Source organism: Delphinus delphis, chromosome 3, assembly GCF_949987515.2.
Source record: "Delphinus delphis chromosome 3, mDelDel1.2, whole genome shotgun sequence".
Classification (NCBI taxonomy): Eukaryota; Metazoa; Chordata; class Mammalia; order Artiodactyla; family Delphinidae; genus Delphinus; species Delphinus delphis.
The window spans coordinates 1,936,807-1,954,888 of record NC_082685.1 but is presented as its reverse complement, the minus strand read 5'-3'; the positions used below and the strand labels follow the sequence as shown (position 1 = coordinate 1,954,888).

The window sequence follows — 18,082 nt, the reverse complement described above, 5'->3', positions numbered from 1 at the left end:
GGCTGGACCAGCGTGAGAACCAGGTGGATTCTGCATGGATCTTGAAGGGGGAGGCTGCAGGATTGCTGCGGGATGGGATGAGGGGTGACAGGCATCAGGGTTCCCCTCTCCAGCCTGAGCTCCTAGAAGGACATGCGGACATGAACGGGGCCTGGGAGATGACAAAGGGGCCTTGGTCGGGCAGCTGGATGCCCAGGTTGGAGTTTGGGGTCAGGCCCAGCCTGGGCTAGACGGGGGGCTCCCCAGGGTGGGGAGCAGGTTCAGGCAGCAGAAAGAGCAGACTCGCTCCCCTGCCGTCCCCTCGATTCCCTGTAGTCCATCTTGGATCCTTCATCTGTGCAGACCCCACAGAGCAGGAGGGAGGCAGGAGCTGTCCCCACCAACGTGTTCTTAGAAGGACACTAGCCACCGGGCCCCGAACACACTTATTCCATGGGGTGGGGGAGGGGGGGTGCAGAGAGGGAGGTTCTTCCACAGCCCTTAGGGTTTCTGTAAAACTGTTCTGCTCAGCTGGTGCTCAGTAAATGGGTGTGTAAAGGGAAAGAGGCTTGGATGAGCTCTGGAGAAAAATGGGGCACGATGCACCCCAGACGGGGGAGGGCGTGGCTGCCTTTCCTCTCACAGGCCTTTGCACCCTCCTTTTACAATGAACATGTACCCATTTAGCAGGAAAACGATGAGATAAATTAGCAAACAGAACAAAGAAAAAGACTCAGAAACATCAGGGGGCCTGGGTTCCAGTTCCAGCTCAGCTCTGTAGGTGCTGTGTGACGCTGGGTCTGTTTCTTAACCTCTCTGAGCCTCACTTCCCTACCTCCTAGGGCTACTGGAAGGGTTGACAGAGCAAACATACACGAAGGACTTGAAACAGGGCCCAGCATACACTCGCTCAGGGGTTGGCAAACTTTTTCTGTAAAGGGCCAGATGGTAAACATTTTCAACATCGCGGGCCGGCCGCTCTCCGTGGCAAGGACTCAGCTCTGCCATTGCGGTGCAAAAGTGGCCGGAGGCAGTACATGGCCACATCGTGTGGCCATGTGCCAATAAAACTTTAGTTATAGGGACTTCCCTGGTTGGCGCAGTGGTTAAGAATCCGCCCGCCAATGTAGGAGACACCGGTTCAATCCCTGGTGTAGGAAGATCCCACATGCCGTGGACCAACTAAGCCCGTGCGCCAGAACTACTGAGCCTGCGCTCTAGAACCCGCGAGCCGCAACTACTGAGCCCGCGTACTGCAACCACTGAAGCCCGCGTGCCTAGAGCCCGTGCTCTGCAACAAGAGAAGCCACCGCAATGAGAAGCCCGCGCACCGCAACGAAGAGTAGCACCTGCTCGCTGCAACTAGAGAAAAGCCCGCGCGCAGCAACCAAGACCCAACGCAGTGAAAAGTAAATATAAAATAAATAAATAAAATTTATTTAAAAAAAACAAAAAAAACTTTATTTACAGCAGCTCCGGCTGCTCCCGGACATCCTCTGGGCGCTTGGACTCCAGGGGGGTCTGACACTGGGCTCTGTGTGGGCCCCAAGAGCCCACTCCTCCCCTGTCCCTGAGTCGCAAACCCCCTCACCTCTCCCAGCCCTGACTCTAGCTCAGGCCTTGTGTCCCCCACTCCAGCTCAACCACAGCCTCCCTGTCTCCCCACCTCCTCTCTCCTCTCCACTCTCACCAGAGGATCTGCCCCCACCTGCCCTGCTCAAGCACCTTCTATGGCTCCCCAGTGCCCTGCAGTCTGGCTCTCGAGGCCCAGGTGAACACTGAAAGCACCCTTCCTTCCCCTGCCCCTGCCGCACACCCCGCTGGGCTGTCCAGACACCTTCTCCGCACCCACCCTGGGCTCCTCCTGGATTCCCCTCCTCACTCTACCAGGGTTACTGGGTTTCCTTCTTGCCCTAAAATCCTACCCCCTCCCTATGCTTCTTGCCGACTCCGGTCACTCCTTCCCCACTTAATTCTGCTGCAGACGATGTCAATTCACTGTCTATCCACCAGGGCAGGGGTCTGTGTCTTCCTGCTGCTGTGTCCCCTGCCCCCCCTTGCACTCATGCAGTGCCCGCACGCAGCAGGCACTCAATAAACACTCATGGAATGAAGGGCTGCATACCTCTCTCCATCTCCTTTGACGTTCCCCGCAGGAAGAGTGGCGCTGGCGTCCAGTTTGCAGACGAGGGGCGCCCAGGGCACCCAGCCCCCCGCTGAGATCTCGCCACACCCTCAGAGATGCTCTGGGGTCACCTGTTTCCCAGAGGAGGAGACCGAGGCCCAGACAACAGTGGCCAAGCCGCATCCCCACACCCATCCTCCCCCTGTGGAAATCCTGGAGGCTGCAAGGGCAGACGACGTGGACAGCAGTGGTGACGCTCTGCCCGCCACCTCAGTTCACCCATCTGTGGAATGGGCTTGCTCAGGGCCCCCACATGCCAGCCACTCACACCTACTTGTCGCTTCCTCCGTTCTCTGCCAGGCCTTTGGATGCGGGTCCAGGAGAAAGTCTGTGAAGGGCAGTGGTGTCTGTCACCACCCCACACTGGCCAGGGCTGGCATCCAGAGGAAACCTGGCTGGGATGCAGGATGCAGGATTGGGCTGTTTATTCTGTTTTTTTAGAGATTTATTTGCTTCCTTTGGTTTTTTTTTTTTTTAATTTTTGGCTGCGTTGGGTCTTCGTTGCTGCACCTGAGCTTTCTCTAGTTGTGGCGAGTGGGGGTATTCTTTGTTGCGGTGCGTGGGTTTCCCATTGCAGTGGCTTCTCTTGTTGCAGAGCACGGGCTCTAGGCACACAGGCTCAGTAGTTGTGGCTCGCGGGCCCTAGAGCACAGGCTCAGTAGTTGTGGCGCACGGGCTTAGTTGCTCCGCGACATATGGGATCTTCCTGCACCAGAGATCAAACCCGTGTTCCCTGCATTGGCAGGCGGATTCTTTTTTTTTTTTTTTAACATCTTTATTGGAGTATAATTGCTTTACAATGTTGTGTTAGTTTCTGCTGTATAACAAAGTGAATCAGCTATACGTATGGCAGGCGGATTCTTAACGACTATGCCACCAGGGAAGTCCTGGACTGTTTACTTTTAAGGCAGTTCCGTCCACTCAAGAAATAAGAAGCTGGGACTTCCCTGGCGGTCCAGTGGTTAAGACTCTGTGCTTCCATTGCAGGGGGCACGGGTTTGATACCTGGTGGAGGAACTAAGATCACGCATGCTGTGCAGCGCAGCCAAAAAATAATAAAAAATAAAAAGGAAGAAAGAAAGAAAGAAGAAGTGATTTCCTTGGAATGTGAGTTAACGAGGTTAAAAAGTAAAGTGTGGGGTGTAAGGGAGAGCGTCACCAGCTGACACCTGCCGGGCCTATGCCCCATTCCAAGGACCAACCCTATTCACAGATGAGGACACTGAGACACACAGGGGCCAAGTGGGGTGGGCTCCCTGGGCTCCAACACTGAGCCCGGGGGGTTTCCTGGGAAGATTTTGAGCTTTTCTCAAATTCTCAGGGGCTCCTGACCAAGCCCCATAACCTCTCCTGACTTCTTGAACCTCTGCTGCTGCTTTGGGCTAGGGAAGAGGCTGTGCACTTTCTGAGCGCCGACTGCATGCCCCACTCAGGGCTGGGTGATGAGCACCGACTGCATGCATACCCCACTCAGATGCTCAGGAACTGTGAGCTAATCTCCTCAATATGTAAAGAGCGCTAACAAATCAATAACAAAAGTAAGAGTTCAGTAAAGGGAGCTATTATTATCATCGTCATCAGAAGCAACATTATTATTGTTGAGTTGCTCTGACTTGGAAAGCCACCCAAATCCTCCATGGAAAGACCCTTCAAGGATGACAGTCCCGGAGTTCTGGGTTCAAGACCGTCTGCTGTGCAGCCCCAGACCAGCCAAGCTCCACTCTCTGGGCTTCAGTTTGGGAAGTGGAAACACTGAGCTCCACACAGTCCGTTCCTCAGGACTTGGTTACTTGGATCCTTGAAGGACAGTCGCTGGTTTCACAACTGCTTGCCAGACAAGAAGGAAAATACAACGGGCTGTGGGAAGAATCGGCCCTCGGCAGAGGCAACAGGAGCTGGCCTGAGGCTGCAACCCTGGCCCCATTTCCCCCTCGCTGTGCAGCCTTAGTCAAGGTACTTAAACTTTCTGTGCCTCTGTTTCCCCATAGGGACAGAAACAGTACCTACAGCCTTGGTTTGCTCTAGGACTGCACGAGTTCCACACATCTGCAGCTTCGGGTAATACCAACCCCCAGGGGCATGTGGCTGGGGGAAGCGACTGAGGCCTTGGGGCACAGACGAGACAGGACAGCCCCAGGGAGCCAGAGTGGACAGGAGCCACCAAAGTCTCCCGAAGAATCATCTGCTACCGCCTGCATTGACTTCCGAGGGAAATGCGGGGTCCAGCTCTGGCCGAGACCCCGGAAACGACTTTCGCATGGACGTTTCCCACTTGCCTCCATGTTCAGGGCCTGATGGTTTCCCGCAGCTGCAGTAATACATCACTGCAAACTTAGTGGCTTAGAATGACCTTCTCTTACCTGATCAGTGGGCCTATCCGGGCTGAGATCTAGGAGTCTGCATGCCAGCACGGCTGGTTCCTTCCAAACCAGCTGGTTCTACCCCCACCCTGCAGCTTTCAAGGCTGTGCCTCAGTTTCCTTGTCTGTGAAATGGGTGTGATAACAACATAGCAAACTAATTAACACAGGGGACTGAGGTTGGCTAAATACGGCCCCACAGCCTCCGCATCCTGGTCCTGGGACCTGTGGGTACGTCACCTGATGGGGCAGAAGGGACCTTGCAGGTGGGATTGAGTTAAGAGAGATGGGGACGACTCTGGATTCCCGGGGGCCCAGCATCATCACAGCATCCTTATCAGAGGGAGGCGGGAGGGTCAGACGCAGAGAGAGACGGGAGATGCTGCGCTGCTGGCTGTGAGGATGCAGGAGGGGCCGCGAGCCAGGGATGCGGCGCCTCTGGAAGCTGGAAAAGGCAGGAACGGATGCTCCCCTGGAGGCTCCGGAGGGACCAGCCCTGCCCACGCCTGGATTTAGCCCCATGAGACCCATGTTAGAGTCCTGTCCTGCCTCTATCTCTCTGTCTCCCTCTGTCTCTGTGTCTATCTCTCTGTCTCTGCCTCTCTTCCATGTCTCTGCCACTGGGTCTCTCCCACCTCCACCTCACCTTCTCCGTCCATCCCACGCCCTCACACCCTTGTCGCAATGCTGAGTGATGGGCTGGGAGGACCACCCTCCCCCGCCCCGGCACTGGTGGAGCCCACCCTGGTCCTCCGGGCTGGGCACTGCGTTCTGGCGAGGTACCCTCTGTGCCTCCGAGGCGTGTGTGGGGTGAGCCTACTGTGAGCAGCGGCCACTGAGCCTCCGTTCCCCTTCCTGTGACACTGGCCCCCTCTCTGCACAGGGCTGCCCCTAGCCCCAGTCGCTCTCCTCCATGCTGTGCGGGGTCCCCTGCCTCCCAGATGTCCCTCTGCGTCTCCACTTTAGTGACTGATGGCGGACGGGCACGGGGTCTCAGCAAAGCCTCCGCAAGGCAGCACAGGGCCTCTGACCTGTGTGTCCCCTGTGTGTGGCCCCTCACCAAGGCCCTGCTGCCCCTTCCCTGCTCTGAAGCCTCCATGGCTCCCCGGTACCCACAGGAGAAGCCCCCGCCTTCCAGGCCCTGAACTGACCTGACAAGCTCGCTGTTCTCTGGCCACCAGAGCCTGTGATTCAGCCATGAAGCCGGATCACCTCATCTGTACCCACAACCCCGAGAAATGCCAGCACCGCGAGGGTGGGTGCCTTTGTCACATTGGGCTCCATCTCCAGCACTTACCGGAGGCTGGTAATGCCGTAGGCACTCAATACCTCAATACATGCAACCAAGGCAGCAGCAGTCACAAGGCTTTCTGGAGGCTGGGGTTGCAGACGGGGAAACTGAGGTTTGAGGCAGTGACGGGCAGGGCTGGACCCGGACCCCCTTCAGCTGGAGAGCTGGTCCCCAGCCCTGAGGGGCAGCGAGGGCTGTTGTGCTGCCAGCTGCGTACCTGGGAGATGCTGGGTAAGCCGGGGCATGGCACGCATTAGGGACCTCTGGGGTCACATGTCTTGGCAGAGCCGGGAGCCCCCCAGAGCCCCCGCGCCCACTCCACTGCCCTGGCTCCTGGCTTCCCGTGCCATTACGATTATCATCAACGACCCCGATGCAGGAGAATCATCAGGCTTTCCGAAGCACGGGCTCAGAACTGGGCTGGTGGGGCCTCTGACCACAGGCCACAGCCCAGTTCCCCATTTCCGGGCCGTTGGGCGGTGGGTGGACCATGGCCCGCAGAGCTCTCCAGGGAGAGGCTGACCTGCAGCAGCCATGAGGCCCGGGGAGGGGAGCTGGGCCTGCCTGCTGCTGACTCTGACCGCCTTCCAGATGCTGCCCATGAGGCCCCCAGGTGAGGACCCCCGAGTAGCCCAACCAAGCCCATCAGAGCCCCGTACAGGGGCCCCACCCAGGAAGCTCCAGGTAGCACCACGTGGTCAGTTACTCAGCCCCCTGCATGGCTGTTCCTCTCGGGTCTCCGCTGGGAGGCGGGCATGAGGCCCAGCTGGGGTCTCGGCCAGGCCCGGACCCAGCTTTTAGTGCACCCGGCCCCTCTCCCGGCAAACTCCACGTCCTTCTCTGGGCATCTCTGTGTCTGTCTATCCTGCCCAGCCTGACCCCTACCCCACACTGCCTCGTCCCTGACTCGCTGCCCACCCTGCCTGCAGGCTCCTGGGCGTCCCGAATCATCGGGGGCCACCAGGTGACCCCCCACTCCCGGCCCTACATGGCGTCCGTGAGTTTCCAGGGCCAGCACCACTGCGGGGGCTTCCTGCTGCGGACCCGCTGGGTTGTGTCGGCCGCCCACTGCTTCAAAGACAGGTGAGCCAGGATGAGGGGGTGCCCTGGTGTGGGTGGGGTGAGGGCTCGTGCAGACAGGCCTCTCAGCTGGGGGGTTTATCAGGGATGGGGGGGCGGCAGGAGAAGTAGGGGACGAGCAGCCGCCGTGACCATAAGCCGATGTTATAACCGTTACGCTTGTCCTGAGCATATTGTTATAACGATTACTAACCTTCATATTGAAATTATTGGAGGCGATACTATAATCGAGGTGGGAATTAGAATAAATATAATGAGTATTATATTCATTCTAAGTATATTTTTATAAGTATTAAAATTAATATTGCAGGGGCTTCCCTGGTGGCGCAGTGGTTAAGAATCCGCCTGCCAATGCAGGGGACACGGGTTCAAGCCCTGGTCCGGGAAGATCCCACAGGCCGCGGAGCAACTAAGCCCGGGCGCCACAACTACGGAGCCTGCGCTCTAGAACCCACGAGCCACAACTACTGAGCCCGCGTGCCTAGAGCCCGTGCTCCGCAACAAGAGAAGCCACCGCAATGAGAAGCCCGCAGGCACCCCAACGAAGTGTAGCCCCCGCTCGCTGAAACTAGAGAAAGCCCGAGCGCAGCAATGAAGACCCAATGCAGCCGAAAATTAATTAATTAATTAATTAAATTTTTTTTTAAAAGTACTGCAGTGGGAATTCCCTGGTGGTCCAGTCGTTAGGACTTCATGGTCTCTCTGCAGGGGGAGCGAGTTCAATCCCTGGACGGGGAACTAGGATTCTGCAGGTCACGCGGCGTGGCCAAAAAAAAATTAAATTCAATTCATACTGCTGCGATCGGAGTTAATACCATAATTGAGGTGGAACGGTAATAAACGTGACGCTTATTATCACGGGCTGGCGTGAGGGTGACATGGATTTGCTTGGCCCGTGCCGGGTGGCCCTCACCCCAGCCTCGCTCACAACCACCCTCCCCACCCCGCAGAGACCCCCAGACGGGCCTGGTGGTGCTAGGGGCCCACGACCTGCGCACCGCAGAGGCCACGCAGCAGGTGTTCAGCATCTCGGCTGTCTTCACGCACCCCGACTACCATCTGGCCACCCACACCAGTGACATCTGTCTGCTGCGGGTGAGACGCTGCGTGGGGGACGAGGGCCAGACGCGGGTCCCAGGCCCCCCCACACCAACGATGGCCTGATTTGTTTAAAATCAGCTGTTGGGATCCTGTGAGCACCCGTGCTCAGAGCAGGGAAGGAGAGGCTCGTTAGAAAGACCCTTTGGGCAGCTGAGGGGTTGAGACTCGAGGCCTGGAGGCTGGGGAAGACCAGAGTCCTGGTCTGAGGCAGTTGAGGCCTGACGGGCGGTGGCGCGTGGTGGCCTTCCGACAGCCTAATGACGGCTGCCACTGACTTCTCTCCATGAGGCCAAGAAGAAACCCAGAAAGGTGAACAGGCAGGAGCAGTGGTGGGTGGCTGCGGTGGGGGGGGCCTAACCTCAGTGCTCCCCCTGCAGCTGAACAGCTCTGCCATCCTGGGTCCTGCAGTGGGGCTGCTGGGGCTGCCACGGAGGCCACCCATGGCCGGGGCACGGTGCCAGGTGGCCGGCTGGGGCTCCGTGTCCGACTTCGAGGAGCTGCCGCCTGTGTTGATGGAGGCCGAGGTCCGCGTGCTGGGCCTGGACATCTGCAACAGCTCCTGGAAGGGGCGGCTGAGCCCTGCCATGCTCTGCACCCGCAGTGGGGACCGCCGGCGACGTGGCTTCTGCTCGGTGAGACACTCAGTCTCTGTCCTGCCTGCTTACTGCGTGGGGAAACTGAGGCCCACAGAGAGGGTCAGAGCTGGGCAGAGCCTTGGGAACTAAGTCCCAGCTCACCTTCGACCAGATGGGCCTCGCCTAAGGCCCTGGAAGGGCACAGAGTTGCCCAGGGTCACAGGGATGCCATGTATGGCTGTGCGGGTTGCGCACTGCACAAACAGCTACAGATTTGTGTCTTTAAAAGCAGTGTCAAAAAAAAAAAAAAAAAAAAAAGCAAGGTCCAGATCTCAAGGAAGGAGCTCCTGCTCCTAAGCCCTTGTATGGATTAATGGCAAATTTGGCCCCGGTGCCAAGGAAGAAACTCAGCCCAGGTGTGGGGTGGGGGTGGGGGACGGTGTCTTTTGTTCCAGCCACGAGAGTGCAGTGGTTCAGATTCTGGAGCCCAACTGCTTGGGTCCAGGTCCAGACTGAGCCACTTCCCAGATGTGTGGTCTTAGAAAACTCACCTCACTTCTCGGGACCTCACTTTCTCCATCTGTAAAACTGTCACACAAATAGGACCTACTTCTTAGGGTCAGAGCTGATTCCAGGTGACAATTAGGGTGATAGGTGTGGGGAGGTGAGGGGAGAGGAGGAAGCAGGAGTTTTACGGTATTCCGGGAGGTCTCTCTGAGGAAAGTACTTTTGAGAGTTGGCGGGGCCTTGAGAAGATCTGAGGGGAGGCATGCCAGGCAGAGAGACCAGTCACAGAGCTGCTGTGTACAGCTGCGCAAGTTGTGCACTGCACAAGGTGCTGCCGACTTGTGTATTTATACAAGCAGTGTCCAGCAGGGGGCAGTAACGGGTCTCAAGAATATGCAAAAGCCTAGAGGTTGGAGCTTGCTTTGCTGCAGGAAGAGCGAGGTAGGCTGGCATGGCTGGAACCAAGCAAGTCGGGGGAGAGGAGGGCAGACAGGTGGGTGGGGGCTGGATCCTCTAGGCCTTAAAGGCTGAGGTGAGGAGCTTAGTCTTTGCTGTAAAAGCTCTAGGGAGCCATGGAAGGATTTTGAGGCAGGGAGGGTCCTTCTCAGATTCACCCGTATGAGCTCCTTTAAGGAAAGTGAGGCCCAGAGAGGGACCCCTGGCCTCACCTTTGCCTCCACCTCCAGGCAGACTCTGGGGGGCCCCTGGTTTGCAGAAATCGGGCCCATGGCGTCGTCTCCTTCTCCGGCCTCTGGTGCGGCGACCCCAAGACCCCCGACGTGTACACACTGGTGTCCGCCTTCGTGACCTGGATCTGGGACGTGGTTCGGCGGGGCCCGCACGGCCCCCAGCCCAGCCCCCCACCCAGGACCACTGGGGGCCCAGCAGGAGTTGCCTGAACCACAGCAGCGCACAAGATGAGGTTAGCTCCGGCCTGGAAAATTCCGTGGCTGGGGCAGAGGGTCCATGGGCCCCCAAACCCCAGGAAGCCTGGTGTGTGTGGGATGGCAGGTGGGATAGGGGGGAATCAGTTCCAAACAAAAAGGGCAAAATAACACAATAAAGTGTTAACTGGCTCACCAGACACGATGGTCTGCCTCCAGGGTCCACGCATGTCTTTGAGCTTCTCCTTGGCCTCAGCGTGGCCGAGGGTCCAGTTCCACCACTCCCTCCCGGAAGGACCTTGAGCCATAGGACCTGGGCCCCTCTCCACCCTCCCACACCCTCCCCGCGCTGACCCCTCTGGAGTTTCCCACCCTGCCTCACAGCCCGAGCTTGGGACGGCCTCCCCGCCTTGGTCCCTACCTGGACCGCCACTCCTCTGCCCTCCAGCCAACCCCACACAGATGGGGAAACCGAGGCCGGGAGAGGGTAGGGTCTCAGGTTGGCCTGGCTCACCCTCTGAAAAGCGCTTTGAGTGAATGGTGCCCGGCTGGCGGCAAGGCTGGGCGAGTCCCAGCCGGTACTTTTACTAATCGTGTTAGTGTCACTATGGTACCTCCAACCCTTCCAGGCCAGGCCTCCGTTTCTGGACCCTAAACCAGGTGGCCTCTTGGGGCTGCCCTAAGCCATCTTGACCCCCCTCTTCCCCTCCCCTGCCCCATAAAGGCCAAGACTCTCCCACCCACCCTCACCCCACCTGCCCCAGTTCTACCTCGGCTGCCGCCCACGGCCTGAAGGTGGGCACTGAGGCCCCGAGTCGGGCAGTGGCCGCCCCAAGGACATACACCTGTGTTTCTGCGCTGGATGCTTCCAGAACACACTATGCACCAGCATCACAGCACCCCAGGACCCAGGCTGGTAACCCCCTACCAAAGTGGGCGGCGCAGAGGCTCAGAGAGGTGGCGGGCAAACCGAGGCCTGGACATCCAAAGTGGCTTTTTCAGTGTTTATTTCTTTGGCAGGCGAGGCAGGACCCCAGGGCGGGGGAGGTTGCCTTGTCGGGGGCTCGGGCGAACCCACTGCTCAAGGGCACTTTTCCAGGTGTCACAGGTAAGGCACTTCCTGGAGGCTGGGAAGGACACGGACGAGCCCCACTGCCCTGTGCTCCTCGCTCCAAACTCGGGGAGCTGGGCTCCTGCCCCGCTGGGCCCCCACCCTGGTCTGAACCTCCAGTCTACACACAGGCACAGGGAGGTGACAAAGAGCAACAGCCCAGGAAGATGGAGGGAACCCGGCTGGCAGGCAGGGGGGGCTCAGCTGGGAACAGGGCTAAGAGGCGTGGCCAGGGCAGGATGCGGGGGACAGAGGGTCCCGGGTCTGGACCTCACTTTTGCACGGGGCAGCAGGCACTGGGGTGCCCCTCAGACACACGGCTCCAGGATGCCAGGTGTGCAGTGGGTCTGGGTGTCTATTCTCCGTCCTGGGCCAGTGGGTGAGCAGGGACCCCAGCGGGTCCCACCCTAAGTGGGCCGGGCACCACCGGACATGATGCCCTGTTCTGGGCAGATACGGCCTCTCCATGCCCAAGTCCTGTGTCCAGAGGCCCAGATGGCACCCTATCCCTGGGGACAAGCTGGGCTTTTCTCAGGGGCCTTCACAGAACACACTGGGAGCTGGAGGGAGAGGGAAGGTAAGCCCTTTGGTTACCCTGGGGCTGATGGGGGACAGTGGTTGCTTCCTTGGCCTGTCTGGGGTCTGGGCATGTTCTGAGGCTCATCTCTACACACCCAGGCCGTGGACCCCCTCTCACCCCCTGGTCCCTGTTCTATCAATAGAGGCCAGGGTGCCTCTTCATTAGTTGCTGGCAGGAAGTCCCCAGCCCTCTCGGTGGCAGCGACAATGAATAGAGTTATCCCCGAGGAAGGAGAAGCGTGGGGTCCTCCTGGGCAGTAGGGTACCTAGGTCTGGGGTGGCACCCCACCCACCAGCCCTGCTCCCAGGCCTCCTTCCCCCAGTCCTTCCAAGGTATCGTCGGGGGGCAACAGGGCTCCCAAAATGGTCCCGGTCCAGGCTCTGAGGAGTGTCCGTGGGACATAAATTAGACTCTGCTGTGGCAATAAATAAAACGGGGCTGCCTTGAACGCCAGGCCCAGGCCGGTCCCTCAGGCTCACACAAAGTTCTCCTCGTCCTCCTCCGACTCAGCATCTAGCTGCTCGGGGGTGCCTGCAGAGTGGGAGGGACCAAAAGAGAAATGCGGGCGCGGAGAGGGGCTGGGGGCTAGACCCCGCCGCTGCTCCCCGCCCCTCGCCGCACCTGCACAACTGCCCGGGTGGCGCACGCCGATGGAGCGGCCCAGGAAGCAGGTGGCCTGGCGGAGGTGGCACGAGGACATGTAGGTGACGTTGTTGTTGCCACAGAGCTCCTGGCCGGGGCTGGAGGGCGCGGGGCAGGGCGCCGCGCGGCACACCACGCAGTGCGCGCTGCCGGTCTGGTCCACCACGCATGACTGCGGCCGCAGGCACACAACGTGCGCGCACGATTCTGCCGGTGGGGCGTCGGGGAGGGTCAGGGGCGCTCCTCTGCCGGTGGGGCGTCGGGGAGGGTCAGGGGCGCTCCTCCCGTCCCCGCCGCGAGCCCGCCCTCAGGGTCCCACCCTCAGACGCGGCCCCCTTGTTGCACTAGAAGCCACACCCCTTCCACGAACCGCGCCCACACTCCAGATCCACCCTCAATCCCTCCCCCCTTTGATTGCACCAGTAAGCTTCTCTGACACACACTCGTATCTCTCACCCCATATGAGCCCCAGAACCCCCTTTCCAAACCTGCACCCAACTCTTTCTCATTCATGACCCCACAAAAGACCTAATCCAGTGACACTCTCGCGGGACAATAGACTCCCTCCGCTAGGCCCCGCCCACGAGCTCCCATCTAAGCCCCGCCTAGCACAAGGCCTGGGAGCAGGGCTGGTGGGTGGGGTGCCACCCCGCCTAGCCCGCCCAAATCCGTAAGACATAATAGGACACCCTGGATTTCAGACCCCGCCCCTTCCTGCCAAGACCCCGCCCCCACGCGTTGCGGCAGCGGCCTTACAGGATGCTCAGGCCCGGTGGCCCCGCCCCTCCCCCAGGCCCCGCCCCTACGTACTGCGGCAGCGGCCCCGGTACATGACGCGCAGGTCTGGGTGGCCGCGGCAGCGCGCGGCGCGCAATTCGCACTCGTCGCGGTAGGTGGCGCCGTCCGAGCCGCAGACCTGAAGGCGCGCTGGGAGCCCCGAGCAGTCGGGCGCGCACTCGCAGCGCGGACGGCCCCCCAGCATGCGGCAGGCCTTGCCTGGGCCGCACGCCACGCCCTCGCACGAATCTGTGGACAGAGGACACACACGTGTGGGCTGGGGCGCGTGGCCGAGGCCGGAGGCCCTCAGAGCCCCCCGCGCCCTCGCCCCCTCCCTGTTCCGAGGGATAGAGGCCGGGCCGGAGTCGGGGCCCACAGGGGAGGAGACTGATTTGGGGGTCTGGGGGCGGGACCGTTAGGGACGAGATTCAGCCACGGCCCGGGTGGACACGGACTCGACGCTGCTCGTGGGGCGGGCTTCTGTCGGGGGGCGGGGCTCAGTGTGGGCGGGAGGGGGGGGGTCTCTGCCCGGAATCTGGGGGTCCGGGAGGAACGGGCTTCCGCCCCCGGTCCAGCTCTCGCTCCGCAGCTGGGCCACCCGCTCGGGCTGACGTCTGTTCCCTGATTTACGCGCGTTTCTGGGAAGGCCGGCGGGGGATCGGCTGCGTCAGCCCGCGGGGGGAGCGGGGGGCTCCACCCCGTCCAGGCGCGGGTATGGGGAGGACGGGCAGCGTCTGTTCCCCGTGCCTGCCAGGACCTCCCCGGAGGAGGTGTCAGGGAGGGCGGGGCGTCGGCCTGGTCTGAGCCTCATTTCCTGAGGAGGGGGCCTCCCACAGCCCGAGCCCTCCGAACCAGGGGTTACCGCCCCCCGCAGCCCCATTTCTCAGGTAGGAAGACAAGTCTCTCTCTGAGATCCCCGCCCCCACTCGGGCCCGGCTAACGGCTGCTTCTGGCCTCCCAGGCCCAGTGCAGCCTCCCATCTACCCCCACAAGGTGGTGCCGTTTTGTCGTCATTTTACAAAAGGGGGAAACGGTCACAGCTGTGAGTTGGAGACAGCCAGGGCACTTCGGCGTGAGAACTCCAGGCCGGACCCGATGGACCCCCCAGCTCTGTGGCTTGTGGGTCTGGAGGGCCGTCTCTGAGCTCGAGTTGATGTTTCAGCTTCAGTTTCCCTGTGTGTAAAGTGGGGCTGATGGGGAAACCCACCTTACAGGGTGAGCAGAAAATGATGGATGCTCCTAAGAGACTAGCTGGCGTGCCCCACGTCCCTGTGCCAGGGCATGTGGGCTGCACCTGGGCGCCTCCCATGCTGCCCACCCACACGCACATCTGGAAACGCTCTCCCGGGTGGCTTCACGCAAGCAAGAACAGAAGTGGCAGGGCTGAGTTCCTGTCCCCAAGGCCAGACAAGGTTGGGGGGTGGGGGGGAGGGGGTCCTGGACCGTCTCATGCCCAGGCCAGGCACTTTTTGAAGTCTGTCCTCCTCCCAGAAGCCAGAGGGGCTTCTGGAGGGAGCCAGGGCACATGGCAGTTGAGTCTGGGACCACCCAGCCAGGCTGATCTGGGATTAATCACACCCCAGCGGCCAGTCAGGCTCCTCAGTTTGGCCTGCAGGTCTGCAGCCCTCAGCTCCAGCCTCCTCCCTGTGCCCCTGTCCTGACTCCACCCACCAGGGTCTGATCCCAGGCCATGGTCTCTGCTGATGCTCTCCCCCATGCTTTCTCCAGCTGGCGAACTCCTAATCATCCGCCAGCACCCTGGCTCTAGAGCCCACCTCCTTCAAGTCATGCCCCCCTGCGCCCTCTGGGTCCTTGCAGGTTCAGCCTTGCACAGGGGGCTGGGAAAATCCCCAACCCCTTCTCCAGGGCAGAGACGATGTCTTGACTTAGTCATTCACTCATTCTGCCTTCAGAGAGCCCCTAGTCTGATGGGGGAGGCAGCATTTCGCAGAGCATGGTGCAGAGGCACACGCTTGTTTAACATGCAGCTGTTTAACCACAGCTAAGCCCAACCCCAGACCCTGGACTCTGCGGGGTCAAGGGCAGATAAGTGTCTGGAAACAGAGTGTGGGGTCACGAACCCTAATGGCCAGTCGGGGAAAATCCACCTTCCTAGGAGCTAGGTGTGAGCACATCCACCAGGTGCAGGGCAAGTGGGAAAGGCCACCCTGGCAGAGGGCTCCTCGTGAGCAAGGGCCTAGAGGCTGGAATCCAAACTGGGGACTCCTTGGAGCTTCCTGAACCCTCACCTGCAGGTGGCTAAGCTGGGAGCCTGAAGGCCCGCAACCCCTCTCTGAGCCTGGGATCCCCGTGCCGGCAGCCTCAAGCTTCTGCCTGCCCCCAAGACGGGGGGCTCACTCTCGCTGTCCCGCCTCTGACCCTGTGACCCTGGCCTGCGGCCGACACCCAGGGTCTCACCTTTGCAGGGGAGGCAGTGGACGAGGCCCAGGAAGCCCAGGAGGCTGATCTTGTTCCCCGGGTGCGTGAAGTTGGACCAGGCGGTGTCGATGTTACCAGACGCACAGCACTCAGCCTGGCTCACGTCCGTCCTCAGCACCAGGCTGCAGGTGGCCTCTCGGCCCTGCTGGAGCCAGCAGACACCACCTGCGGACGAGCGGGCCAGTCCCCACGTGGCCAGAGGCGCCCTCCGGTGCCCCCCCCACACACCCAGGCCTTGGCCTTCCAGCCAGCTGCCGGCCCATGGCGATGCATACAGTTGGTGCTCAGTAATTATGGAGGGGATAATCTGCCCCTGACCTGGGAAGGAGGGGCAGAGAACCGCACAGGTGTCCCCACCCTGGCTGCAGATTCTTTGGGGACCCTTCCTCTCTGGGCTCCAGCCCCAACACTGCTCCAGCACCCACCCCACCCCCTCCTGGGAACCTCTCCCCCCCGGGTCCAGGCCCCCAGCCCGGGCCTGGCATCCTGCCCGAGCAGGCAAACGCCCGGAGCTGGACGTGTCAGGGTCAGCGGGCCCTGGAGCCGCCTCTCCCGCCTCTGCCCTCTGTCTAGACAGCGCCCGAGGGCACGCGGAGCCCCCTCGCCCAGCAGCCCCCCCTCGCCTGGCCCGCCTCTTACTCACTCCAACTCGGGAACATTCCCCTCGCATGAGCTCACTGTCTCCCCGGGGATGCGGCCTTCGGGGAGGGGGCTTGGCTCTCCCCTCACTGCGGGGCTGGGGTGGGGCTGCAGGGTGGGGTGGGGGGCAGATGGCCCTCGGTTTCTGCACCGTTAAGTGGGGGCGGGGGTGGCCACGGCCCCCATTCCATGGAGCTCCCAGGCTCTGTGCTGAGCGCCTCCCAGGGACCAGCTCTGGGCAGCCCAGCACATTGGCACCCCGTATAAAAGGGGAAACTGAGGCCAGGAGTGGGGATGTGACTTCCCCGGCACCTCCGCAAGTGGCAGGTGTGAGATTCCAATGACCTGTCTGCCTGAACCAGACCCAGGGAAAATCTGAGACCCCAGCTGGAGGTCCTGAGTCCAGCCACCCAGCCCTGCCTTTCTGGAGCATTGGGACCCGGATGGTCGAGGTTCAAATCCCCGCTTTGCCACTTACAAGCTGTGTGACCCTGTGCCTCAGTTTCCCCACCTGGAAACCGGGCAGAAGAGTGCCCACACTACTGGGCTGTTGCGTGGATTCCAGGACGGAAGAGGCAGACACTAGGCGCCCAATAATTGTCAGCAGCTCTTGTGACTAGATTCTTGATAAATAAATTGTGAAGGAGTCACATCTGCTCTCCTGACCTCCTGGTGACCCTCCTTTGGGCCTTTTGGGGCTGGGGGAGGGGAGCCTCAAGCCCTCCCAGATTCAACCTGCAGCGGCCACGGGTCACCACGGGTCACCGCTCTCTGCCACCGCCGCCGCGCCCCCCGACCTCGCCCCCAGGCCCGCATTCCGGGCAGGCCCACGTGGGTGGCCCGCCCCGCCCGCCCCTTCCGGCCGCCCCACTCACCGGGCGCGGGGTCCCCAGAGCCCACGGAGCCAACGAAGCCCACGGCCCACGCCAGGGCCCCCCAGGGCAGCGGCCACAGTGGCCCCGGCGCCCCGGGACGCATGGCGGACGCAGACACGGCGGCGGCCCCCGCGTCGGACGCGCGGGCGGGCTGCAGGGAGGGCGGCGGCGGCACCACTTCCAGCGCGCGGCCGGCGCGCCCTATAAAGGTCCCGCGGGCTGCGGGCGGGGCGGGGCGGGGCGGGCCGGCCGGGGCGGGGCGCGGGGACGGCGGGGCGCGGGGCAGTGTCGCGCGCGATGTGGGCGGCAGCTGGTCGGGGGCGGGGGCACGACCCGGGAGCCGGGCTCGTGGCTGTGAGTTCGAGGTGTCGCCGTGCGTTTGGGGTACTGGCCGGTGAACCAAGGGGAGCGCGTCTGCGGATCCGTGCGCGTCGTGTTCTGCATGTGGTCGCTGGGGTGGCCCCAGTGTGCTCTGGACTCCTGGCCTGTCCTCCCCGTCCCTACACGCCCCAGGGACCTCAGCCCCAGCCAGTTTCCTAATCACACACCCCCGGCCATCCGCCTGGCCACTTGGCCCCTAGAGCCGGTGGGCACGGCTGGGTGTGAGCGCGTGGAGGGATGGGGAGGCTGGTGGGGTGGGAAACAGAGGCAGAGAGGTGTGGCAGAGACAGACCCCAGAGACACGATGCTCCTGACAACATCGCTGACAGCAATAATCATACCACAAGAGTTACACTGTGGTAAAGTGCCCACTGTGCCTGGCCTTTGCCCCTCACAGCTGAGGTTGCACCAAACACCCCAGGCCTTTGCAAACCGTGCCCCCAGGCCACATCAACAACCTGCTGACTTCTCTCCTCCAAGGGTCAGTGCTCCCTGTCCTGGGACACCCTGGAATCCTGGGTTTTCCACAATTTATGATGGCCACATCAGCGTGGGCCTGGGAAGCACTGAGTCCGCTGGGGCCTCAGTGCAGCAGGATGCTTTTCCTTTTTTTTTTTTTTTTTTTTTTGCGGTACGCGGGCCTCTCACTGTTGTGGCCTCTCCCGTTGCGGAGCACA

General features: G+C 61.2%; 2 protein-coding genes across 4 annotated transcripts; one reads left to right on the top strand and one right to left on the bottom strand.

The window, feature by feature from the left end:
• Positions 1-6,348: 6,348 nt before the first annotated feature.
• Positions 6,349-10,088, top strand: PRSS57 (serine protease 57). The gene is made up of 5 exons (XM_060007240.1): positions 6,349-6,427; positions 6,744-6,897; positions 7,845-7,989; positions 8,373-8,627; positions 9,764-10,088. The coding sequence occupies exons 1-5, from the start codon at positions 6,349-6,351 to the stop codon at positions 9,974-9,976; spliced, it is 846 nt and encodes a 281-aa protein (XP_059863223.1). The 3' UTR covers positions 9,977-10,088.
• Positions 10,089-10,957: 869 nt separating this feature from the next.
• FSTL3 (follistatin like 3) lies at positions 10,958-17,214 on the bottom strand. 3 transcript variants are annotated; one of them, XM_060007235.1, is made up of 6 exons: positions 17,025-17,214; positions 15,490-15,675; positions 14,091-14,244; positions 13,105-13,320; positions 12,274-12,501; positions 10,958-12,183 (listed from the first exon to the last, which is right to left on the bottom strand). In XM_060007235.1, exons 1-6 carry the CDS (start codon positions 17,125-17,127, stop codon positions 12,159-12,161), a joined length of 912 nt encoding a protein of 303 aa, XP_059863218.1. In that variant the 5' UTR covers positions 17,128-17,214; the 3' UTR covers positions 10,958-12,158. The 3 variants fall into 3 exon arrangements, with proteins under 3 accessions (XP_059863218.1, XP_059863220.1, XP_059863219.1); XM_060007237.1 differs by lacking the exon at positions 14,091-14,244; XM_060007236.1 differs by lacking the exon at positions 14,091-14,244 and having other exon boundaries at positions 10,958-12,501.
• Positions 17,215-18,082: the final 868 nt, after the last annotated feature.